Consider the following 25,874-nt stretch of genomic DNA (forward strand, 5'->3'; position numbering starts at 1 on the left):
ATGATCCAATTCAAATGATCCGAATCCTTAAAAAGATCCGGACTTCCTATTACTAACCTGGAGCGTCTGCTTTGAGAGCTGCATAACGCAGCTCAATCTGACGCCCAACTTCAACACCACCATGCGTTGCGTTAGGGGCACGTTATGGGAAAACGCAACGTCTTGGTGGGAAAGTAGCCTTAAGCTGTGTCCCTGGAAGCAAAAATGTGTAGCCACATTATAGATCACTATGCTTTTTGGGTTTTTTTTTTCTATTAATAGTGACCATGTGCTGGTTCTTACACTCATGCAGAGTTTGTCCACTTTCTCCCAAATAAATTTCTTTGGGGCACTTTGCACACATCAGATATACCAGATTAGTGGAATCACAGGAAAAGGGGCCTTGTATTTTGTATTCCTGCTGTGTATCTGGCATTGGTTTCCTATCAGTGGAGTAGATGTGTCTGCATGTTCCATCCTGTTGTTGCCTATTCAAAAAACTGACATTCATGACTGGGTGACTTTCAATATATGACAGGAGGGGAGGTTTAGGGAATATCTCTCTCAATCTGTGATTCTTGATTACAGCTCATTGACAAAGTGCTTTATATCTTGTGAAAAGTATGTAAATCTATTACCGTAAATCTATTACCATATCTTGGAGGATAAATATTTACTAAAAGTTCTGCTGTTATTGCTGTTTCCTACTATGGTAAAAGCGAGCACTGTAATCACAGAGCAGGAGATTTGGGTGCACACTGAGTAACTTTGGCGCCGTCAGAAGACGGAGCAGAAGTTACATTTTAAAACACTATAATTCGGCCTTAAGCAATAGCTGGAATCCAGATTATATAATTCCCCACTATCCACGTGGAGCTAGAGGGGGAATAGTAATTAACGAAACCGGGTCTTCTGCAGCAGCAGGATAAGCCATATACCATCTGTATCCTGCGCCCAAGTCTCCCGGCGGTGATTACATATGTAGGCTGGTAAAAGTGTTCTTTCCACTCCAGACAGCTGAAAACATTGTTAAAATTCAAGCACAGTATAGCCTTTCCAACTTCCCTGCCCTCTTCTCAACTCCTTTCGTCTGATGAATGTCTGCTCTCATGTAAGCACTCTTCTCAGGCTCGCTTCAGACAAGACTGAACACACACAGCAGTTTTCTTGTTTCTGCACACAGAGAGTAGACAGCATGACTTATCAGAAGGGAGAAAGTGACAAGAGTGTTAATAGCGAGGCTAGGTATGGCTGAAAATCTGACTACGCACTTTTCTGCGATTCTGCAAAGTGTGATCCTGGCCTAAGGGTTGGGGTTCACTACAAGTACTTTTGCAGAGCTTGCTGATCGCAACTGGCAAAGCACTAGGGGTGGTCGCAGATGCCAATTCCCGATTCTGCAGAAATTCCCATTTCTGCCAATTAACGATTCAGCAGATTTCCATGGAAATCAGAAATTTATAATATCGATTTCCGAGGAATGGTGTTTTTTCACCACTTCTATTAATAAAGTAATGTTATTTTTTTAAAAAAGTTGTTCAACAGAATCCTACTTAATAATATACAAGTAACCCCGCGTCCCATGTCCCCTGTGTCAGTGCTTTGTGTTTAACCATTTTCTATTTGCAGGTCTAGAGTCAGTCAGTGGATTGGTCTGTCCCATGGTAACAGAGGTGGTGGCAGTTATACCTTGAAATAGTGTGTAATTTGTATTACCGTAACCCACAGGCTCCCTTCTAGTTGGTCTGCTGCCAAAATCCCAGCGGTTTCTGCGCACTGATTGCGACCACAGATTGCGTGGTCTGTGTGCTGAAACCGATTGGGAGGCATTGTGCGGTCCGGCCACTAGGGGCCCTGTGACAGGGACTAGATTGTGAGCTCCTCCGAGGGACAGTTAGTAACAAGACTATATATTCTGTACAGCGCTGCGGAAGATGTTGGCACTATACAAATACTAAATAATATTAATGTCCTGCACTGACTGTCGTTGGAACAGGATGCAGGATGTGCTGGAGTCAGCCGGCATGCCGTGTGTGTGCGCGTGCAGGGTGGGCAAGTGCGCGTGCAATTCGTGCATGTGCACACGGTGGGTGTGTGTGCACACGCGGCTGACGTGAATGTGCGGCGGACCTAGAGCCTATTTTTAAATGGGCTTAGGTGGCCTAGTCTGCTATATTTTGTGAATGTCCTCTATTATGCGAACATACACTACTGAATTATACACTATTGAATATTCTGATTGGCCAACTACTTTCCGAGTCGTAATTATGGCTTAAAACTTCTAAGGAATTCCAATTTCTGTGGTAAACCAGCGCATTCTGTGATTAGCCCAATACTACTATAATCCTTATATGTCTGCAATGTTCTGAAGAAGGGGACCCTGCATGGCCCCGAAATGATTGTCAAGGTTTAGTGTTTGACATACGCATTTTATGGAAACTACATTTTCCGCTCATGAGAAGCTTGGTGTGCTAGCCGATCCTTGGACTTGTATGGTTTATATAGGGTGTTGGTTTGCACCCAACAATTACGGCAAGGTGTGCCTCTCCAAACCTACCTACTTTACTAACCTCATAACAAGTGTGGCCAATTGCCACAACATACGTAACCATCATGACCCTTCTGATTCCAACAAGTGTAGCAACCATTCCCCTCTCCCATTATACAGTTGTGTTCAAAATTATTCAACCCCCACTGAAATTGAGTGTTTTGGCCAGTTTGACATTGATTTTGATCATTTCAGTCATCTTGTTTACAATTAAATCAAAGAGGCACTTGTAAGTCAGACAAATATAGCATAACATTTATAATGAAATAACCACAAATGTCTTTTCTGTGCTCACATCATTATCAGTTTTATTCAACCCCAAGTGACATTCATTCTTAGTACTTAGTACAACATCCTTTTCCAGTTATAACAGATTTTAAACGTGAAGCATAGCTTGACACAAGTGTCTTGCAGCAATCTACGGGTATCTTAGCCCATTCTTCATGGGCAAAAGCCTCCAGTTCAGTCACATTCTTAGGCTTGCGCGTTGCAACTGCTTTCTTTAAGTCCCACCAGAGGTTCTCAAACGGATTTAAGTCTGGTGACTGCGATGGCCACTCCAAAATGTTCCAGCCTTTAATCTGCAACCATGCTCTAGTGGACTTGGAGGTATGCTTGGGATCATTGTCCTGTTGAAAGGTCCAATGTCTCCCAAGCCTCAGGTTTGTGACGGACTGTATCACATTTTTATCCAATATCTCCTGGTACTGAAGAGAATTCATGGTACCTTGCACACGCTGAAGCCTCCCTGTACCTGCAGAAGCAAAACAGCCCCAAAGCATGATTGACCCCCGCCATGCTTCACAGTAGGCAAGGTGTTCTTTTCTTCATAGGCCTTGTTCTTCCTCCTCCAAACATAGCGGTGATACATGGACCCAAACAGTTCTAATTTTGTTTCATCTGTCCACAGAACACTATCCCAAAACTTTTGTGGTTTGCCCACATGACTTTTGGCATACTGCAGTCAGCTCTTCTTATACTTTGGAGACAGCAAGGGGGTGCCGCCTGGGAGTTCTGGCATGGAGGCCTTCACTACGCAGTGTGCGCCTTATTGTCTGAGCTGAAACTTCAGTACCCGCATCTGACAAATCTTTTTTCAGTTCCTCAGCAGTCACACGGGGACTTTTCTCCACTTCGGACTTCAGGTAGCGCACAGCAGTCGAAGTCAGCATCTTCTTTCTGCCATGACCAGGTAGCGTTTCAACAGTGCTCCTTGCCTTGAATTTGAGAATTATGCTTTCCTAAGTTCCTATGGTGTCTCTTGGTATGTTTAACATCTTTGCAATCTTCTTATAGCTATTGCCCTTCCTGTGAAGAGAAATCACCTCTTTTCTTGTCTTCCTGGACCATTCTCTTGACTTTACCTTGTTTGTAAACACACCAGTAAATGTCTAGAAGGAGCCGAGTATCACAGTAATTTTAAATCTGCCTAATTGGTGCTTATTATGCTTGATTGCTGCTCGTTAACATCCACAGGTGTTTTCAATACCTGATCGAAAACACTTGAATGAACCTCTGTTCTTAAGAGTGGTAGTCTTTAAGGGGTTGCATAATTGTGTAAATGAAGAAATAACAAAAAAAAAAAACATTTAATACTGTATTACAAAAACAATTGATGTCATTTTAGTTGCATTTGGTTCTTTAAAAAATCCTTGTAAGATTTAATTCTGAACACAATTACAAATGTACAATGAATTCCCTAAAACCCTTTACAGCATTGGGGGTTGAAAAAATTTGAACACAACTGTATATGTAAGGGGCACTATTATGCAATGAGTAAACGTTTATCTCGGATCCACTTTAACCAGACTGAGAGACCATTTAAAGGCTCAGGAACTCTTTGCAGGTGGTTTGGATTAATTAGCCGATTAAAGTCTGAAACGTTGAGCCTAGAATATTGGACATTTTTACAATATTCTAATGGCCTGAGATTTTGATTTTGGGGTTCACATAAGCTGTAAGCCATAATCCTCATTATAACAAATAAAGGCTTGAAATATCTCACTTTGCATGTAATGAGTCTATTTCATTTATTAGGTTCACCTTTTTAAGTTAAATTACAGAAATAAATTAACTGTTGTACGTTATTCTTTTTCGAGCTTCACCTGTATCTGCAGGTAGTAGACAGATGGTGACTGCAGCCATGAGATTAAGAGACACGTGGAGGAAAGCTATGGTAAATTTGGACAAGATAGTAAAGGATAGAGATGTCACCTTACCAACAAAGATCAGGATAGTTAAAGCTATGATCTTCCATGTAGTAACTGTGATGCATCTGCCATTCTCATCTCAAATAAGTCTTATCTCATTTACTGTGTCACAGGAGCCAGAGCTGGCAAAGGGGTCAACTTTCCAGCTATTCCAGGCAGGACACAAGATTAATTAGCTCTTAGCAGCAGCTTCAGAAAGCCTGGAGTGCAAATAAAGCGGATCCGAGATGAAAAACTAAAGTTTAGATAGCTTACACAGCAAATCTAAATGCAATTAGCTTCAACAGTTTATGATTATTTATTCCTGTGTTACAATGAGAGTGGCCATGTTCTGTTTGTCACATTGTCACAGGCTGAGGGCTGAAGATGCTATCAGCTTGCCTGTGTGTAAATTCACCCCCTCTCCTCCTCCCCTCTGCCTCTGAAATCTCTGGCTAGTAACCTCCTCCTGCCCAGACTGAGCTCCCATAAGCCCTTGCTGCAGTGCCTTGGCTCTCTGGAGAAGCTGTGGGCGAGGCTTGTTTAGTTCATAGCGAATTAGAGTATTAAAACAAAAACAAAAAAGTGTTTGGCTTGAAGAATGCCCTATAAATGATATGAAAGGAACACAATTATGCAATGAGTAAAAGTTTATCTCGGATCCACTTTACATTTGCCCAAGCCCCCTGCTGACTAGCAATCCATCCATTCAGAATTGGCCTTGACAGATGCTGTAAACTGGGCCTTGTCCTAAGAATACCGTCTTCGAACCTCCATACATAAAACACCGGTATTCTCACTTCTGCAGGTAGTAAACGTCTTCTAAGAGCTTCAAAGGAGAGGAATTCCTCCCCTTCTGATGCTATCTGTGCTCTTCCCACACAGTTGCATCTGAACTCAGAGTAACCCTAAAATCTATATTTTGCATAATTCATGGTTTTCTGGGCACTGAGAGCACGTTAACCGAACCCTTTTGTCAGGAATTCTTATGGTCAGTCTGACACACACAGTTTTCCAGGCGGATCACGCATACAGCCACTGATAAATAATATTCTCAGTTATACTTTAAGGTTTATTACTCATGTTTCATATGTGTAAATTCATAACGCCTAACCGAATGCAAATATGCATTGCATTTAGTGATAGGACTTCTGTGCACAGAGAAATCAGCCTAACAGATATTCGTCTAGATTTCTTCCTTTCGGAAAGGGGGCTGGAGTTTTCCCTCTTTTGCAGGAAGGGCATCAGCTTGCATATCAGCCCCTTCCATTAAGATAAGCCCTTTAACCTCCTTAGCGGTAACCCCGTGCTTGACACGGGGTAACCCGCCGCGGAGGATTCCTCAGGCCCTGCTGGGCCGATTTGCATTATTTTTTTTTTCAAACACGCAGCTAGCAGTTTGCTAGCTGCGTGTTTGGTCCGATCGCCGCCGCTGATGCACCGCTACCCGCCGCGATACAGAATGGGATTTCCTTATGGGCAAGCAGCACCGATCGGAAGCTACGGGGGGACGCCGCAGGGAGGGGAGGAAGCATGTAGCTAGCGGTAGGCTAGCTACATGCTAAAAAAAAAAAAAAAAAGTGAAAAAAGACCTCCCACGGCCGCACAGCCGCGGGAATTATACCGCCAGGGAGGTTAAAGTGTAATCATCAGGCATAAAATAAAAAATCAATTCCTAATTAAAGTGGATCCGAGAAACTTTTACTCATTGTATAATTGTGTTCCTTTCATATAGTTTATAGAGCATTTCTCAAGCCAAATACTTTTTTTTGTTTTAATACTCTAACTCGCTATAATCTAAACAAGAATCGCCCACAGCTTATCCAGAGAGCCTTCGCACTGTAGCAAGGGCTTATGGGAGGTCAGTCTGGGCAGGAGGAGGGGGAGGTTACTAGCCAGAGATTTCAGAGGCAGAGGGGAGGAAGGAGGGGGAAAGGGAGTGAATTTGTCATGGGCTGAGAGCTGCAGATGCTATCAGCTTTCCTGTGTGTAATGTGACAATTAGAGCATGGCTGCCCTCGTATCACAGGAATAAATCATCATAAACTGCTGAAGCTGTTTGCAGCTAGATTTGCTGTGTAAGCGATCTAAACTTTAGATAAGATATATAGACAAGTTACTTGTTAGAGTTAGTTTTTCATCTCTGATTCGCTTTAATAAGGATGCTAACCAGGCAATCCAAAACTTAAAAAATCTTAGTTTTCTTCTCCATAAAACATAATTCCCCAGTTTCCCTGCCTCTGGTACATCTGCCGCACAAAGGAAGTTGCAGGGCATGCTGGGTTTTCTTTTTTTCTTCTTAACTTTCTCCTAAAACATAGCTAATGCAGCCTGATTGGTTGACGCCTCTTTCCCTCCCATTTTCCCACACCTTTGTTCCTCTCTGATTGGCCAATATCTCTCATGCTGAGAAGCTGAAACCAGCTGAGCACAACTATGCACTTTCTATTGCAGAGCTGGGTAGGGGTGTCTGAAGACTGGGAGGAGGGCGGGCAAGGCACAGAGTAAGGGAGGAAATGTCAGGATTGGCTTTAAGATAGACAGAGTCAAAATGGAGAATCCTAAGAAGGATATTCTCATTTTTTACTATAGAAAAATCACTAAAAACAAAATGTGGACAGTGCAATACATGTTAACAGCCTGAGAGAGAGGGGGTGGCAGGCACTCAGAAAGAGCTGTGGATACTGTCAAAATGGCTGCTTGCAGGTAACAAACTTCAGCAGAAGCTGCGTGCTCAAGACAGAGGTGAACAGCAATACATGTTAAGTAGAGCAAGCATTTATCTACTTATACATGCAGGGTTTTTTTCTGAGATAGTATGGCTGATAGCTCCTCTTTAAGAGATCTGGCACAACAGATCTCTGGGTCTTTAGTGCATCATCTATCGAATCTACCAACATTCCAGTCAAACACTGATTCCTCCCGCTCTGATTCTAGCTGTGTTTTTCTGCATAGGGCACCCTGGGTCCATATTCCCCCCCCCCCCCCCCTTCCCCAAGGAATGAGGCAGGCAGCCAGTAAAAAAACTTCTCCACCACCCCCTCACAGCATGCAGAGTAGCGCAGGCAACGTTATATGTACCCGTTTCCGGTGCCATGGATCTCCGTACATCACAGAGGCAGCCCTCTCTGCTACCAGCCACCGAGCTCCGACTGGCGTCGGTCATGTGATCATGTGTCGGTCAAGTGAGCCGATGAATGGCAGAAGAGTGTGCTGTAATGCACAGAGGAGACCCGCAGCACTGCAATAGGTAGCGAGTGTAATATTACCTGCTTCCAGTGCTGCAGATCTCCTCCTTGCATCCGGTGCCGTGGATCTCCATGCATCACAGAAGCAGCACTCCCTGCTACCAGTCACTGAGCTCTGACAGGCATGGGTCATGTGATAGTGAGTCGGTGAATGGCAGAAGAGAGAGTGTGCTGTGATGCATGGAGGAGCCCTGCAGCACTGATAGCGAGTAATATTACCGGCTTCCAGTGCTCAAGATCTCCTCTGTGCATCACAGCACACTCTCTCTGCTGCCATTCACCGGCTCCCTATCACATGACGTATACGAGTTATGTGATCAGGAGTTCAGCATAGGGCAGCAGAGAGTGCTAATGCTATGATGCACAGAGATGCGAATCACTGAGCTGTAAAGAGCCTTAGGACAGAGTAGGGGGTGTCTAAATTTTAGCTTATGCTCTATGAAAGCTTTTGGGTGAGCGCTTAACCAGTAACAGCTCTGGGAAGTGCTGTACACACAATTGCACTGTTCTCCCCAGGCTCTTTTAGCCGGGTGCTCCACCCAGCTACTTTTGCTGAGCACCCGGCTGTCATCAGCTCCCCTCCTCCTATGTTGTAGGCAAAGTTGCGCACAGAAGCACCGGCCCTGCGTTATCTCAACTCGCCCCACTCGGCTACTTTTTCATGCCACCCGACTGGAAAAAAAGTTCTGGGGAGAACACTGCAATTGTATACAGTTGCAATGTTTGTCTCAAAAATTAAGGATACTTTACCTGGGCCGAGTGAAGCCACAGCTGGATGGTGAAAAAGCAGGTGTGGCTAATAATCGCTGGTACTGCAAATTTAATGAGCAAAAGTTCCAGCTCATCCTTTTGTGTGGTGATTATCTCTTGTGCAACATCCCCCTCCCCCGCCTACCTTGTGTTTTCTAGCATAGTGTGTCTAGCATAGCTCTGGTAACCTGAAGCAAGGGGTATATGGAGAGTGCCACATTCATTTCCTTTTAAACAATACCAGCTGCCTGATATCCTGACGATCTTTTTAGCTCCAATAGTTTCTGAATCACACAACGTTCCTGAAACACATGCAGCTAATCCAGTCAAGATTCATTCAGGGAACCTGATCAACATATTTGTTCAGGGTCTATGGCTAAACGGATTCAGAGGATCAGAAGGACAGCCAGGCAATGTGCATTTTTTGAAGGAAATAAATGTCAGCTTCCACATGCCTCTCACCTTGGGTTCCCTTTAAACACAATAAGCAGTGGAAACACTGCTGTTGTCATAATTTTAAAGTGGATCCGGGATAAAAAACTAACTATAACAAGTACCTTGTCTATATATCTTATCTAAAGTTTAGATTAGTTTACACAGCAAATCTAGCTGCAAACAGCTTCAATAGTTTATGATTATTCATGTGATACAATAAGGGCAGCCATGTTCTGTTTGTCACATTGTCACAGACTGAGGGCTGGAGATGCTATCAACTTGCCTGTGTGTAAATTCACTCCCCTCTCCTCCTCCCCTCTGCCTCTGAAATCAACGGCTAGTAACCTCCTCCTCCTGCCCAGACTGAGCTCCCATAAGCCCTTACTACAGTGCCAAGGCACAAAAGGAGCTGTGGGCGAGGCTTGTTTAGTTTATAGTGAATTAGAGCACTAAAACAAAACAAAAAAGTATTTGGCTCGAGGAATGCCCTATAAATTAAAAGAAAGAAACAAAATTATGAAATGAGTAAAAGTTTATCTCGGATCCACTTTAAGCAAGTTTATTCTGATTGTTATAGCTTAGACCAGCTGCAGTCTGAAGCTGAAAGGTTCTGAGAACTGAGAATTTCCTCTTTGTTGTAAAAGGTTAGCCACAGCATGATAACCTTTACAGACAAAAAGAAAACATTCTTCATCATTACAATTTATGAAAATCCTGCAGGGAATACAGAATGGGTTAAGTCTCAGTGTTTACTGTATGGGAAGAGAGTTGTGGCAATAATGCTGCAGTCTGTTCAACACAGTTGATAATAACTAATTAGACACTTTGTTTTGGCTAAATAAGCACAGAACACAGAGCAGTGGATTTCTTCAGCAACTATGTGGAATGAAAACTTTTCACTGTGTGCTGTACACAAGTTCGGGTCCGGATTAACAACGCTCCATTGCCCAAATGATTTGTGTAATGATTATGTCAGTATTTTTTTTAATTTTACTACAGTGGAGCTACATTTTACCTCCCACTACTATATTTTTTTTAATAAGTGTAATTTGGATATAATCACAATAATGTTTATAGTCCTCATAGATTCTAGGAAAACAGGGTAAAGTGAAACAATATGCAAAATACAAAAATTCCTAGCAGCCAAGCAGGTCAACTTTACTAAAGATGTAACAGATGAAATTTGATTGGCTAGTGTGTGTTACAGCTCCTCCTTTATTGAATAAGCCTTCTGCAACATAGTAACAATGAGAAGTGGAATTGTATATGACACACAGGAAGGAACCCAGGCAGATGTCTGTGTGGGCACTCAGCTTCAGACACTTCTGCCACCACAGTGATCATTTTGCCAGCTCCCCCAGTCTGTTTAACTCCTGTGACAGAGCCGTAACAGTCTCCAACACCCGTTCCCGGTCCTTGGCAAGGAGGCGAGTGCCGCATCTCTGCATAAAGCGGTCGGGATGCCACGTCACCCTCTGTGCCCGCAGGTAGCGCTTGTATGAGGCAACATCTGAGGAGTCAGCTCCAGCTGCAATAAACTGCGCCATCTGCTGTGCAGTGCCACCTGGTACAGGCCAGGGGATGTCCTTGTAGCCTAACATACAGCTGCCTGTCCTTGTACCTGTGCTACTGTCACCATCATCATTCTTATCCAAGTTTCTCTGAGCCTCCTGCTTGGCAGCGTCACTTTTTGCTGCCCCAAACACCTCCTGGCATTTCTTCTGATACCGCTGGCTTTGCGCGTGATGCAATTCCTTCTCCTTTTGTTGCTTCCTATCTAGATATTTCCGTTCCTCTGCTTTCCTGGATGTGTCATGTGACGTCACAGTTTTAGTCTTTACAGCCAGGTTATCAGACTGGCATCTTCTAGCATGGTACTCTCTGTAGATCCGATCCGCCCAGGACTCAAAGGACTCAAAGCTCTCCGCTTCAGGAACTGAATCTGTATAGTCATCTTAAACAAAACAAAAACATAGCTGTTATATGCAGAAACCACAGGGGCAGTAAGACTGACTGGGCAACTAGCATTAATTGAAACAGATAACTCAAACTTGTTTGGCACCACATGTCTGATCCGCTTACAACAAAAAAATTGCAGTGAAAAGGCCCAGATAGTAAGTAAGTTGTGCTGAACATGCCTCACCAAGAAGTAGAAGACTTCATAATTTGCAGCACCTGCTTTCCACCCCTTCCTAGATGAGCTGCATCTCTGATAGATCATACGTGCCCATACCATGTTCACTTTGCTGCAAGGCATTGTGTATTGACCTGAGGAAGGAGGCAAACATCCGTGAAACGCGTTGTCTATTTTGTGTTTTGGATAAATATTTTCTAGTACTACTAGTGTCCTAGCATCTGGAGAGGTAAGAGATTCCCTCTCATTATAAATATCATCAGTCTATAGAATACTATTTTTGATACTTGGGTGCCTTCATCCCTACGAGTATCTGTTAGAAGGTTGAGAAATTGAAGAGGAACCATAATGACATACCGTATAGTAGAACATAATAAACGATTCAGGTTACCCATTTTTATCTTATTTATCCTGGTTTAAAAAAAAAATGTGATGTTCCTGATCACTACACGGGGAAGGAGGGGAGGAGTAAAGACACTAACAGTATGAGGGTTTCGGGTCCGACAAGATCAAGATGGAGCTCCAGTAACCAGAATGAGAAAAAGTCTGAGACAACAGACCAGGAGCAGTGTAGTATTTTCACAAATGAGTGAAATTATTCCACAAAAAATACTACTTACAGAACTCGCTAATAGGCAAGCATTGTTTTAAGCATGTGGAGAAATCCATCGCCACTCGGATGGAAAGTCCTTTTCCGGACTTTGTGTGTGCTGATATACTGGAGAAAGACTTTGTTACAGTGACAATTGCCTATGTCACAATATCAGGCACCCAACCCTACAGAAAACTTTGTAGTGACTCAATTGAAAAACGTGCACTGGAACCATTGATGACTGACTGTAGGGATGACCCCTAAGAGGGAAGATAAACTATACTGGGTGGGAGAAGGCGCCCCAATGTGAGTTAATAAGGAACAATCTTACCTCATTGTGGAGGTTAAAGAAAACCTGTGACGAGAAAAAGTTCCCCCGGGGGGTACTCACCTCGGGTGGGGGAAGCCTCTGGATCCTATCAAGGCTTCCCCCGTCCTCCTGTGTCCCACGGCGGTCTCCCTGTGCCCCTTCGAACAGTAGGGATGTAAATATTTACCTTCCCGGCTCCAGCGCAGGCACAGTATCGGCACTTAGCTCGGAGATAGGCAAAAATAGCCGATCGCTGTCGGGCCGCTCTACTGCACAGGCGCAACACATGCACCTACGTAGTAGAGCAGACCCGACAGAGATCGGCTATTTCCGCGTTGAGAGCCGCAACAGCACCACCCGCTGGAGCCAGGGAGGGTAAATAAATCTAGCTCGTCAGGCTTGTCGAGCCTGGATTAACGGAGACTTCGGGGGAGCAAGCGACGGATTGCCTGCAGCTACAGGGGAGGGGGAAGCCTCATTGGGAACCTAATGCTTCCACCTCCCGAGGTAAGTACCCCCCAGGGGACATATTTTTCAGTACAGGGTCTCTTTAAAGACTACTTTTAATAAACACCAATACAAACAATGCGTTTCTTGGGATTAAACCGCTTCTTCAGGTTAATAACACCGTGTCTTATCTTCCTGCAGCATGAGTAAGATTGTTCCTTACTAACACCAAAATTGCCTACTGACACTCACACTGGGGTGCCTCCTCCCACACAGTATAAAGACACTAGCGTCTCAGATACATTTCACAGAACACATACCAAACAGAAGGCTGGAGTAAATTAATCCTGCAGCCGTCATACTCACCTTCATACTGGCCATACAGCTCCTGATACTCATCCATTCCTTCTGCTAAAAGCTTCTCTCTCCACTCTGACGATTCCTTAGATGGGGTGTCTGCGTTAGACCTAAGGGTGCTTCTGCTGCTCTGAGCACGTCTCTCCTAATTCAGAAAAAGGAAAATAGAGATCAGGCAAATGTCTGCATACGTTCCTGCACTTTATCCACCTGTCTTCTGTCACCTCCTGCCTTCGGATCCAACAGTACTGTTCCCACCACTCTGGAACAAGTGCTGCTGTACAAAGGGGAGCCCCAGTACCCAATAGAAGAATTACATGGCTCCTTTTTGGATTGCAACAGGCTAATCGGAATCCTCCTTCCCCAAGGAAGTTTCCTATTGGTCTACAGGGGTCCCCAACCTTTTTCGGCCCAGGGGCCGCTATCTAGACTAGACCAAACTTTTCTCTGGGGACCGGGGGGTGCACGGCAGTAAAATGATTTAGAGTGTATAGGTATGTAGGTAGCTAGAGTATAGTTACCCCAGTATAGCTAGTATAGTCGCCCTTAGTGCCCTCCCCTCTCCCCCCGCGGCCGCCACGTGTGCTACCCTAGCTGGCAGCCGCTACCTTTTTTATACTCTCCGGTCGACCCCTCTCCTTCATGCACCATCTTCTATCACAGCAGCGCGTCCTGCGGCTGGTGTGAAGAGGTTGAAGCAGAAGAGTGGTTTCCATGGTAACAGCAATATACATTGCCGCTACAGGAAGCCGCTGTTCTGCTTCCTGCCTATAGAACGTGCTGCTGTGATAGAAGATGGTGCATGAAGGAGAGGGGCCGATGGAGAGTATAAAAGAGGAAGCGGCCGCCAGCTAAGGTAGCAGGAGTGGTGGCCATGGGGGGGAGAGGGGGGGGGGGGTAGGGTGTGAGAGGCCAGAGCCGCAGAACGGGGTTTGAGGACCCCTGGTCTACCACGCAGTGAACTAAAGAGAATCCTTTCTGGGGAGAAGGGCTTCCCATTGGTCTGTTGCACTTCAACAGCCCCATAATGCTTCTGCCAGGACTACAACCTGTATAACAATGCTTGTCCCCTCAGTAGACTGGACAGTGGTGGTAATGGCAGCAGTGGATCAGAAGCACAACACTGCATATGTGAACAATCGACGGACACAGCGATAGACCACAGAGTATCCTGAGCAGAAAAGCTGTGAACCCACCATTATGCAGCTGGTGCAGTGGCTAAGCTACTTTACCTAATGAAGGGGTTACATACTGTACGGTCATAAACAAAATTACCACTGGAGTCAGTGCAAAGGCTGAAGATTCTACATCTCTAGACTTGGCAGCTGATCAACTGATTCGATAATTATTATTGAATGAAAATTGGTGCCGCCAAGAGCATGCCTGATCAACAATGTGACCAATTTCTGGCCGTTGGTTGGTTGGGGCGTCGTGGTCGATCGGGTGCATGGCGGTAACTGTGAGCAATATCGGGATGAGTGACAAAACTCCCGACCCTGCACCGCGGCCGCAGGAGTTCGACGGGGCAGTGTGCGCTACCACACTGTGCTAATTGGCCGAAGTTACCGGGAGGATTGCGGAAGAACAAGGAGGCGGCGGAAGGCAGTGTGGGAGCGAAAAGGCCAAAGGGGGCTGGAGGAAGCCCCAGGTATGTATGAATTTTTGCTTTACATTCATCTCAGGTACGCTTTAGTAGAACTAATGACAGGTGTACTTTAGAGACTCGAGCTGATTGGGAGATTCACTTGTCCACATGCTGCTTCTCTCTTCTCTAGAGGACAGTTACCATGAGATCTTCTGCTCCTCGCAGGATGTCGCGGGGCGTGCTTCCCTGACGATTCGGAACATCAAATGCCTGCGGGCAGCGTTTCAGGATGGGAACACACAGGTCTGTGTACACTGGGGAGAGACAACAGGATAACGGAAATAATAAAGCATTGACTTATATCAGGAGAAATAAAATATATATATTTAAAGTGAGAATCAATCATAGCTTGATCTAGTTGTTTTTTTTTACCAGATTCATCTTCTCACTTTGCTATGCCTTGGTTTATTTTCTTTTTCCTTACTAGTATGTTAGTATAAGCAAACTTACAACTGCAGGTAGTCCCCTGTTAGCGAACGAGATAGGGACTGTAGGTTCCTTCTTAAAGGATGACTGAAGTGAGAGGTATATGGAGACTGCCATATTTATTTCCTGTTAATCGTACCAGTTGCCTGGCAGCCCTGCAGATCAATTTGGCTGCAGGAGTGTTTGACTCACACCAGAAACAAGCATGCAGCTAATCTTGTCAGATCTGACAATAATGTCAGAAACAGCTCATCTGCTGCATGCTTGTTCAGGGTCTATGGCTAAAAGTATTAGAGGCAGAGGATCAGCAGGACAGCCAGGTAACTGGCATTGCTTAAAAGGAAATACATATGGCAGCCTCCAAATACATCTCAGTTCAGTTGTCCTTTAACCTGAATCTGTACTTAAGTTGGAGCAACTCTGTCATCTGCCATCTCTGTCCTCTGTACCATATGTGTGCCCCCCTGTGCCTCCAGTGTCTCCCTCTGTATCACCTCTGACCCCTGTGCCTGCTTACACAAGTTTAAAATACATTTTTTCTTTGATTTTTTTTTTTTTTTAAATCAATTTTCTCAAGTCGTTCGTAAGTCAGGGATTAACTGTACTATCTTTCGCTAAAGTTTCTCTTTAAAGACATTCATTTACAAAATGATGCTGACATACGTAATAAATATTTTAGGCATAAGTGAAGTTACTGTATGAGTCACCCTCTTCTTACCTCTCCACTCTCCCTTCTCCACCTCCCGGGCCGCCACATGCAGCGCATTATTTCCCGCTGGGTCACACTGCAAGGGATCTGCCCCTTTACGGAGCAGCAGAAGAGCGCAGGCATTGTCTGGAGCAGAGCAAGCAGCGTGAAGAAGGCTCCGCCCTCCTGGAAGCGGCTGATCAAGCTGTAGGCGACGGTGGCGGCGAATGTAAGACTTCAGGCGTAGAACGTCACCCTTCTGAATGTAGCGCAGAGCGCGGAGTTCCCGGCGGAAGGACATGAGAGCAGATCTGCAGTGAGACATAACCCCTGTTAGATTTACTCAAAGAAAACATAAAACGTACAAGTTAAGGTGAGTTATGTACTGCCACTTAGACAAGCAGACTAACCAGCAAGCTCATGGTGAACCAGAACTCATTGGAGTGTAAGACAAGCAGACAAGCCACAAATGGTACACAACTTAGCTGAGATGTGGCACTAACTCACAGCTGTCACTGAGGCCCTGGGATCCCAAGCGCTACACACACCTATTGTATACGCACAACCCGAGCTTGTAGACTCCGCCCTCTCATCTGTAGACAGGCTGGGACAAGAAACTCAGTGTGTGCACAAAGGGAGTAGGCGGTGCCCAGAGACAGATCTCTTACCCACTTCGTGCTTATATACACCTCCACCCCCCTGGTTGGGGGGTACATTTGGCCTCATATGGTTTTTACCACATTGAAGGTCAATTATTTTCACAAAGAGAGCGACCGCATCCAGCCCAGGTTGGACACCTGATTGAACTCGGGTTATAAATCTCTACCTGCTTCAAGTGGTCGGTTGCCCCTCATGCAACCCACCTTTGTGAGTAAACTTTTGTAGTATTATGTATTCCTCTTCTTATGAAATATTGCGCTATTTGGACTCCCATTGTCTCTGTGCTTTCTTTTTAACCACTTTACCCCCCGCGGTACGGATATCTCCGTCCCTTTTTTCACCCTTATAAAACCAAGGGACGGAGAAATCTGTACCTCCCGCACTACCGCCGCTGTCCGCACTCCCGCCGCTCGTGCACGCCGCCGCCCGGAGATCAATGAACGGGAAAATCCATTCCCGTTCGTTGATCTAAGCCCCCGCAATGATCTGCTGCTTCTATGAGAAACAGCGCGATCATTGTGATTTTTCCAGCCTCATAGTGCTTCCTGTAGGTCGCATGAACAAAACATCACTGTTGCCATCTTGTGGCCAAATAGTAAAACTACACCCTAAAGCATTTTACATATACAAATACATTAGTTTTACACAATAAATTAACTCATTACCTCCCACACTCCCCAATTTTTTTTTTGTAATTAAAAAAAAAAACATAAATAGTTACCTTAGGGACTGAACTTTATAAATATTTATGTCAAGAGGGTATAACACTGTTACTTTATAAACTATGGGCTTGTAATTAGGGATGGACGCAAAACTGAAAAAAATGCACCTTTATTTCCAAATAAAATATTGGCGCCAAACATTGTGATAGGAACATAATTTACAAACACAAACACAGAACATTTATATTGCACTTTTCTCCTGGCGGACTCAAAGCGCCAGAGCTGCAGCCACTAGGACGCGCTCTATAGGCAGTAGCAGTGTTAGGGAGACTTGCCCAAGGTCTCCTACTGAATAGGTGCTCACTTACTGAACAGGCAGAGCCGAGATTTGAACCCAGGTTTCCTGTGTTTAAATGGTTTTATAACCGGGACAAATACATTTCATGGGTTTTAATTACAGTATCATGCATTATTTAAAAACTATAATGGGCGAAAACTGAAAAATAATGATTTTTTTTCCCACATTTTTTCCTATTTTCCCATTAAAACACATTTAGAATAAAATAATTCTTGGCATAATGTCCCACCTAAAGAAAGCCTAATTGGTGGCAAAAAAAAAACAAGACATTTCATTGAAATAAGTAATAATAAAGTTATAGACGAATGAATGGAAGGAGCGCTGAAAGGTGAAAATTGCTCTGGTGTTTCAGGGGTAAAACCCCTCAGTGGTGAAGTGGTTAAGGTGTCAAAGCACCCAAACATATTTACGATCAGTGTGTGCACAGCCAGTAGTGTGCTGCCTGATCAGTCCCAGACCCACGGTGACTATGGTGAGTTATTAGCACCTCCCAGCTGGGAGAGGACAATAGATAGCTCAGCCTAAAGGAGGTTTTAACATCCAAAAATTAAAATATCCAAAAATATAAAAGCACCCCAAAACATATGTAAACACTTTTTCCCCCCTAAAATAGGTCCCTTCATGTTCCACATTTTTTTTCTTTTTGTCAGGTGTGGGTACGGTTTCCTAAACCAACTGGATTGTGGGATTTTTTTAGTTATTTTTGTAGCTACAATAACGAGCTTGTCTCAGCATGCAAATAACAGAAAGATTCCTATGTTAGATAAGATAAGGACTCTATGACAAGTAGGTAACTGAATACTTCCCCCACATTGAAGAGTATGCACTGATGTAAGCCTGTTGTCTAGGTGATGGCTACTCAGTTCTTAAGAACACTAAATTACAGAAGCACTTGTGCAACATCATTCTGAGCTTAACTACTTAAAGACCGCCCCAAGCCAATAGGCGTGGTCGCGGCAGCGTCAAGTCCTGAGGCCGGGATTTGCAGGAGATCACGTGCAGGCTGCGAGCGCATCTCCTGCTCAGGGGCGGAGCTCCACCCCGACTTCAGTCTCGGGAGACTGTTAGACGGCGTGATCACCGTCTATTTACATGTACAATGCTGCGATCAGCGGCTGTCCCCCTGGGGGACAAGAGAGCAATCGGCTCTCATAGGCAGAAGCCTATGACAGCCGATCGCTGTGATTGGCTGGCTGGGGGGAGGGAGGGGATTAAGAAGAAAACAAAAAAAGGGAAGTAAAAAAAAAAATTACAAAAACAACAAATATTTATTTAAAAAAAAAAAACACAAGGGGGGCGATCAGACCCCACCAACAGAGAGCTCTGTTGGTGGGGAGAAAAGGGGGGGGGGAAATCACTCGTGTGCTGTGTTGTGCGGCCCTGCAGCTTGGCCTTAAAGCTGCAGTGGCCAATTAAGTAAAAAAACAGCCTGGTCATTAGGGGGGTTTACCACTGTGGTCCTCAAGTGGTTAAAGGATACCCGAGCCAAGCTTGAAATAAAAATGGACGACAGAAGTGTGTGGGGGGGAGGTGTGCAGACTCTTACTGCACCTCCCGTGTGCCTGCGTCCCCCTCCAATTATCTGCAAAAAAGCTTTAGTTCTGTCTAGTAAGTCAGCGCCCTTTGAGCAAGACACACAATGCTGTGCAATGTGGCTCCCCACTCATCTCCTTCTACAGATATGTGCGTACGCATATATGTACAGTATAACCACCCTTGTGCTTGAAGGGGAGTGCAGCCTTGATTAGAGGGCCCGCGAGCAGCAACAGGGGACCAGAGGACAGCGTGGGAAGCCACTATAGGATAGCTTAGGTAAGTATGCGATTTTGTATCTGAGCTTTGGCTCAGGTAGACTTTTACAAGTTGTATGATACATACCAGCCTTGCTCTGAAGATTGCCATTACCACATTGCAGTAACTTCCTGGCAGATGTTGAGAGTCAGGCAGGGTTCACACTTATCATTGCAAAAAACTGAACATTTTTTATATGCGCATTTTTTGGGTTAAAATTTGCATTCATATGCAGATTTTCACATGTAATTTTTTTTTTTACCACAGGAAATAGTAGTCAATGGAAATTAGCATGCGGTGTACAAATTTATGCTGAAAATAGTATGCATTTTTTCCCCGCATTATAAAACACAAACGTTTTCACATATTCACAAAACACACACACATTTTAATTAGTGTGAACACTGCATACAGTGTTTAGTAGTACAGAAAAATATGGCATTCCCAGAGAAGTGAGCAATTTAACACAGTGGTTGTCAAAATTGTTTAGGTGAAGGTGCTCTTGATGGCCTTGAAATATTTTCAAGGCACCCCTTGGCAAAAACAACTACCAAAATGCAGTTATGAACCTTATTAGGCAGTCGCCCCTCCTCCTCCAAGTGGCTAGGGATGCTTATTAGGCAGCATCCCCCCTGCAAGTAGTGACTGACAACTCCTCCAAATAGTGAGTGACCCCCATATTAGACAGCATTACCTCCTCCAAATAGTCAGTGACCTCTTGCTGTGAAGAACCATACCCCCCCCCCCCCCCCCTCCTGGGGTATGAGGTGCACCATGGTGCCACGGCATCCAGTTTGAGAACCCCTGCTTTACCCTCTAAGTAATGTGTGATTGCAGGGAGCATGTACTATAGAAATAATTGCATCATGCTGCGTTACGATTATATTGTCCGTTGCAATGTAATGCAACAAGTGCCTTGTGGAAGAAGCCTTTGTGCGAGACTGTCATTTTTGAGGCTGTGGAGCATTGTGGTATAATGGCAGCATTGTGACAGGGAATGACCCACCTATGCGACATTCACAGTGCAGCCAGTGCGGTTTTAGCAGTGTGAGGCATGCTTGCAAATGCATGCAATGACAATGAAACATTCTTTGCATTGGCTGTATGCAACAAAACACGTAGATAACATGCGTTGCAATGTTCCCACTCCATTTAATTCCTGCTTTTACAGGGAACGCAACGCCCACGGCGCTAGTCTACTTTAGGGGACCCAGCGCAAATCCCCATAGACAATTGGAACTGTGCTGAAAACGGAACGAATTTCCGCTTTCAGCTTGTTTAAACCCCCACAAGTTATATATCTATGGAAAGCTAAGAATGTGCTCTAACGAATTATGGCACTTTCGGTGAGAAAAAGCTTAAACTCACCATGCAGGAAGCGCCGAAAGTCCGAAATCGTGGCTCCGTCGGCCATCTTAGCTCTGCTGGTGATGTTTGTCTCCCTCCTCATTGGAGGGATTGTTAGCTGGGGGCGTGCCAGGAAGAAAAAGTGAACTCCACATGCCACCTAGTGGCTGTGGAATACAAGTAATTCTTGTATTGAAAACTGTAATTGTAATTTAAAACTTGAAAAAATACAAGGAATGGATTCAATGAAATAATAAAAAAAATAATGAAAATAATTAAGGTGTGCGTGCAATCTCCACTATCCATGTGGACATAGAGTAGGAATAAAAAGTTGTCCGAGCGAAGCGAGGACCGAGCCCGCAGCCCAGCGAGCGGGCAAGGGGACAGTGACTCCACTAAAGCAGGTGTGCGTGCAATCTCCACTATCCATGTGGACATAGAGTAGGAATAAAAAGTTGTCCGAGCGAAGCGAGGACCGAGCCCGAAGCCCAGCAAGCGAAGCGAGCGGGCAAGGGGACAGTGACTCCACTAAAGCAGGTGTGTGTATAAATAACATTATTTTAATAATAATGTATTAATGTATTATAATACATTATTATTCCCATGCCCAAGTTCAGAGCAACTTATGTTTTATTACTCAGCCACTGGGTGGCGTGTGGAGTTCACTTTTTCTTCCTGGCACGCCCCCAGCTAACAATCCCTCCAATGAGGAGGGAGACAAACATCAGCAGCAGACAGCTAAAATGGCTGACGGAGCCACGACTGCGGACTTTCTGCGCTTCCTGCATGGTGAGTTTAAGCTTTTTCTCACCGAAAGTGCCATAATTCGTTAGAGCATATTCTTAGCTTTCCATAGATATATAACTTGTGGGGGTTTAAACAAGCTGAAAGCGGAAATTCGTTCCGTTTTCAGCACAGTTCCAATTGTCTATGGGGATTTGCGCTGGGTCCCCCAAAGTAGACTAGCTCCACGCCCACTGCCAACCTAGCCTTAGTTTAGAGTGACCAGACGTCCCGGATTGCCCGGGACGCGTCCCGGATTCGGGGTCCGCTGTCCCAGGCAGCATGAGGTCCCGGGAAACGTCCCGCTTTCAGCAGCGGGACGTCCCGGCCTCGGGACTCTGGCCACTCTCTCCGCATGAACTGGCAGCGGCGTCTATAGACGCCGTGCCAGTTCATTGCCTGCAGCCCCGCTCCAGCCTCCTCTTCCGGTGTCTGCTCCGACACCGGCAGGCGAGCAGGGCTACGGCAAGATGGCTGCCGAAGCCCTGTACCGGAGACTATGTGTCTCCAGTACAGGGCTTCGGGCGCCATCTTGCCGTAGCCCTGTCAGCGCGGGAGACCAGAGCAGGAGGAACAAGACGGTCCCGGGACGGAGCAGCGCGCCAGAGGAGACTTCTGCCAGGTGAGTAAATGCTTTCTTTTCCAGGTGAACTTTGCCCGCATTGCGTTTCTTGCCTGGTGAAATGTTTGCCCGCATTACTTTTCTTGCCTGGTGAAATGTTTGCCCGCATTGCGTTTCTTGCCTGGTGAAATGTTTGCCCGCATTACGTTTCTTGCCTGGTGAAATGTTTGCCCGCATTACGTTTCTTGCCTGGTGAAATGTTTGCCCGCATTACGTTTCTTGCCTGGTGAAATGTTTGCCCGCATTACGTTTCTTGCCTGGTGAAATGTTTGCCCGCAGTGCGTTTCTTGCCTGGTGAAATGTTTGCCCGCAGTGCGTTTCTTGCCTGGTGAAATGTTTGCCCGCAGTGCGTTTCTTGCCTGGTGAAATGTTTGCCCGCAGTGCGTTTCTTGCCTGGTGAAATGTTTGCCCGCATTGCGTTTCCTTTCTGGTGAAATGTTTGCCCGCATTGCGTTTCCTTTCTGGTGAAATGTTTGCCCGCATTGCGTTTCCTTTCTGGTGAAATGTTTGCCTGCAGTGCGTTTCTTGCCTGGTGAAATGTTTGCCCGCAGTGCGTTTCCTTTCTGGTGAAATGTTTGCCCGCAGTGCGTTTCTTGCCTGGTGAAATGTTTGCCCGCATTGCGTTTCTTGCCTGGTGAAATGTTTGCCCGCATTGCGTTTCTTGCCTGGTGAAATGTTTGCCCGCATTGCGTTTCTTGCCTGGTGAAATGTTTGCCCGCATTGCGTTTCTTGCCTGGTGAAATGTTTGCCCGCATTGCGTTTCTTGCCTGGTGAAATGTTTGCCCGCATTGCGTTTCTTGCCTGGTGAAATGTTTGCCCGCATTGCGTTTCTTGCCTGGTGAAATGTTTGCCCGCATTGCGTTTCTTGCCTGGTGAAATGTTTGCCCGCATTGCGTTTATTTTGTACTGACATGTTGCCCGCATTGCGTTTATTTTGTACTGACATGTTGCCCGCATTGCGTTTATTTTGTACTGACATGTTTGCCCGCATTGCGTTTATTTTGTACTGACATGTTTGCCCGCATTGCGTTTATTTTGTACTGACATGTTTGCCCGCATTGCGTTTATTTTGTACTGACATGTTTGCCCGCATTGCATTTATTTTATACTGACATGTTTGCCCGCATTGCATTTATTTTATACTGACATGTTTGCCCGCATTGTATTTATTTTATACTGACATGTTGCCCGCATTGCGGTTATTTTGTGCTGACATGTTGCCTATTGCGTTTATTTTCTGGTGTCCGGGGTAACTGTTACTGCATTTATTATTTAATGGTCATAGATGGCTATGTTTGCTGCTTTGTGGTTACGGTATACTATTAGCATCACACAGTTTCTGCACACCCATGATGCAAAGTCTCGTTTGTCCACATCATGGCGTAAACACTGCTTTCTTATGCCTCACTGTTACATCATTACGTTAGCTCCGCCCATACAATGTCATGGCCACGCCCATTTTCGCCACGGCGCGCGCCCCCGGTTTTCGGCGCTGCGCGCTCCTCAGTCCTCCCCACTTTTCGCCGCGACGCTCGCAGCGCCGCCCCCCCACCCACCCCCCACACACCCCTCCCCGTCCCAGGTTGGACCCACAAAAATCTGGTCACTCTACTTAGTTATACAGCACTAACTTATGCAGGGCTGAACAATAATAAATAGAGAAAGCACATGAAAAACATGAGAAGCACAAATGATGACACTGCAGGTGGATGCTACCCATTTAGAATAGGGAAATTCTTCTGAAATGTAACAGAAGAAACACTACGGTTTACATACATACATATATATGTGTCATTTTCTCATACAAAAATGAATGTGTGCCATGGGAAATAGTTCCACTACGTTATGTCCTTAATACACAAGTAATCTGCACTGTGTGTAAATGTGATCTCCCCTCCAGCCCGGGTCTCACCTCTGGATCTCCCCTCTGCAGCTCAGCTTATATCACATTGTTGTTACTCGCACTCCTGCTGGCATAGGAGACTCTGCTACGCTGCACTTCCGGGTGTACTGGGCGGAGTCACACGCTATTTCCTGAGCACTCAGTAAGCCTTCCCTCTGGAGACAAGCTAGATACATTATTAGTTCCATGGGATGAATTCTCCTATTCTCTGCTCTGCTTCCTGGACCCCGCTGCCCGCTGAGAGGGGGGCGTGTCGCTCCTGGCCCCTAGAGATGGGAAGTTCGGATCTTTTCAATGATCCGGATGATTCGAATCGGATCATTGAAAAGATCCGGATCATTTTACTACCGAAGCATTCGGGGGTTGAAATGACTAGCAGGGCAGGAGAAGGAGAGGGGGGGTGGACACACAGAGAAGGGGAGAAGATGCACAGAGGGCAGGGAGTGGACAGAGAAGGGAGGAGGGAAGCAGAGAGCAGAAATGTTTGCTTGCACACAATACCCACATGCTGCAGCCAATCATATGCTTTACATATATTTCACCTACATGTTCATCTGTGTACCTTGAATGGAAAGTCGCACAGTGAAAGAAAGCATTCCCCAAAGATAAGTGCAGCTGTGCCGAGTGCAGGAGGATCATATTACGCTGCAATCACAGTGCCTGCAAAGTTACTGAGCTGTGCTGAGCCAAAAGTTTCCAATGTGATCACTGTGCACAACTGCGGAACAGACAGCCTATAATCAGCAGCACATTCCAGCCAGTATGTGTGCTCTACACATATCTGGCAGTGGCACCCATGTCCCCTCTACCTGTCCCTGCAAGGCTGCCTCCCCTGAGTCCCCTCCAACAGAGCTATCCATCTCTGCTGAGTCTGCTCTGCTTCCAGGACCCCGCTGTCCGCTGAGAGGGGGCGTGTCGCTCCTTACTCCGCCCCTTTTGCGATCCGAATCACTCATTTTGATGATTCGGATGATTGGACTCACACAATAGATTCGGATCAAAGATCCGAATCGTTCATGATCCGGACAACACTACTGGCCCCACCCCCTTTGCGATCCGAATCAATCATTTTGATGATTCGGATGATTCGACTCACACAATAGATTCGGAGAATTGTTCATGATCCGGACAACACTACTTTGTAGTGATTAGTGAATAAAACGTATCTGTGATGGGAATACTGCAAACCTCCCAACGTTTTCACAAGTGAAGCAGGGGCATCTTAGTGTGCAAAACATGCAGTCATAGTGGCAGAACGCCATTCTAGCTCCTCAATTAAAATACAAAGCTTCAACTGTCCCTCATGTGCATTGTTTTCAACTGTCCCTCTTTCCCCCTCATGTGCATAGTTTTCAACTGTCCCCCTTTCCCCCCCATGTGCATAGCTCCCAACTGGGAACCCTGTCCCTGTGTCCCTCTTTCTCCCTAGTTGGTCCCTCTTTTAGGACTGAAGTGCAGATCTGTGTAAATATATGTATTTTTCTACTGAAAAATGTGTTTAATTGCCTCTAAACTTTGTTCCCATCCTTTAGGAAACAAACCTAAGGAAATGAAAAGTTTCACTTACCTGGGGCTTTCTACCATCGCCCCCTCCCCAACTCTCTCTCCCCCTCCACCCTTTGCCCTCTCAGGTCCTCAATGATCCTGCGTTCCCCCACTTAGTTTGGATTCTGCCAACTGAACAGTTGGCGGTCCACTGCGTCTGTGCGTCCCTGGCCACGCGCAACCTCGTACGCTAGAGCACCCTGCGCAGGCGCAGTACAAGGTGTTCTCTTACTGCACCTGTGTAGGACGCTCTCGCTGATGTGAACGCATACGAGGATGCGCGCGGCCCACACAGGCGCAGTGGACCACCGACTGATCAGTTGGCAGAATCTAAACTAAATGTCGGTAGGGACCGGAGGACCCCTGAGGACCAGTACGGGCAAAGGACGGCTGCAGGGGTCTGGTAGAAGCTCCAGGTAAGTGAAACTCTTTTTATTTCCTTGGGTTTAGGTTCC

The 25,874-nt window shown here is 45.6% G+C and overlaps 1 protein-coding gene across 1 annotated transcript; it reads right to left on the minus strand.

The window, feature by feature from the left end:
• Positions 1 to 10,346: 10,346 nt before the first annotated feature.
• NFKBIL1 (NFKB inhibitor like 1) lies at positions 10,347 to 24,007 on the minus strand. Its single transcript, XM_068249399.1, has 5 exons — positions 23,884 to 24,007; positions 15,779 to 16,059; positions 14,776 to 14,888; positions 12,999 to 13,134; positions 10,347 to 11,103 (listed from the first exon to the last, which is right to left on the minus strand). The coding sequence occupies exons 2-5, from the start codon at positions 16,047 to 16,049 to the stop codon at positions 10,490 to 10,492; spliced, it is 1,134 nt and encodes a 377-aa protein (XP_068105500.1). The 5' UTR covers positions 16,050 to 16,059; positions 23,884 to 24,007; the 3' UTR covers positions 10,347 to 10,489.
• Between the last annotated feature and the right edge of the window lie 1,867 nt (positions 24,008 to 25,874).

This window comes from Hyperolius riggenbachi, chromosome 8, assembly GCF_040937935.1.
Source record: "Hyperolius riggenbachi isolate aHypRig1 chromosome 8, aHypRig1.pri, whole genome shotgun sequence".
Classification (NCBI taxonomy): domain Eukaryota; kingdom Metazoa; phylum Chordata; class Amphibia; order Anura; family Hyperoliidae; genus Hyperolius; species Hyperolius riggenbachi.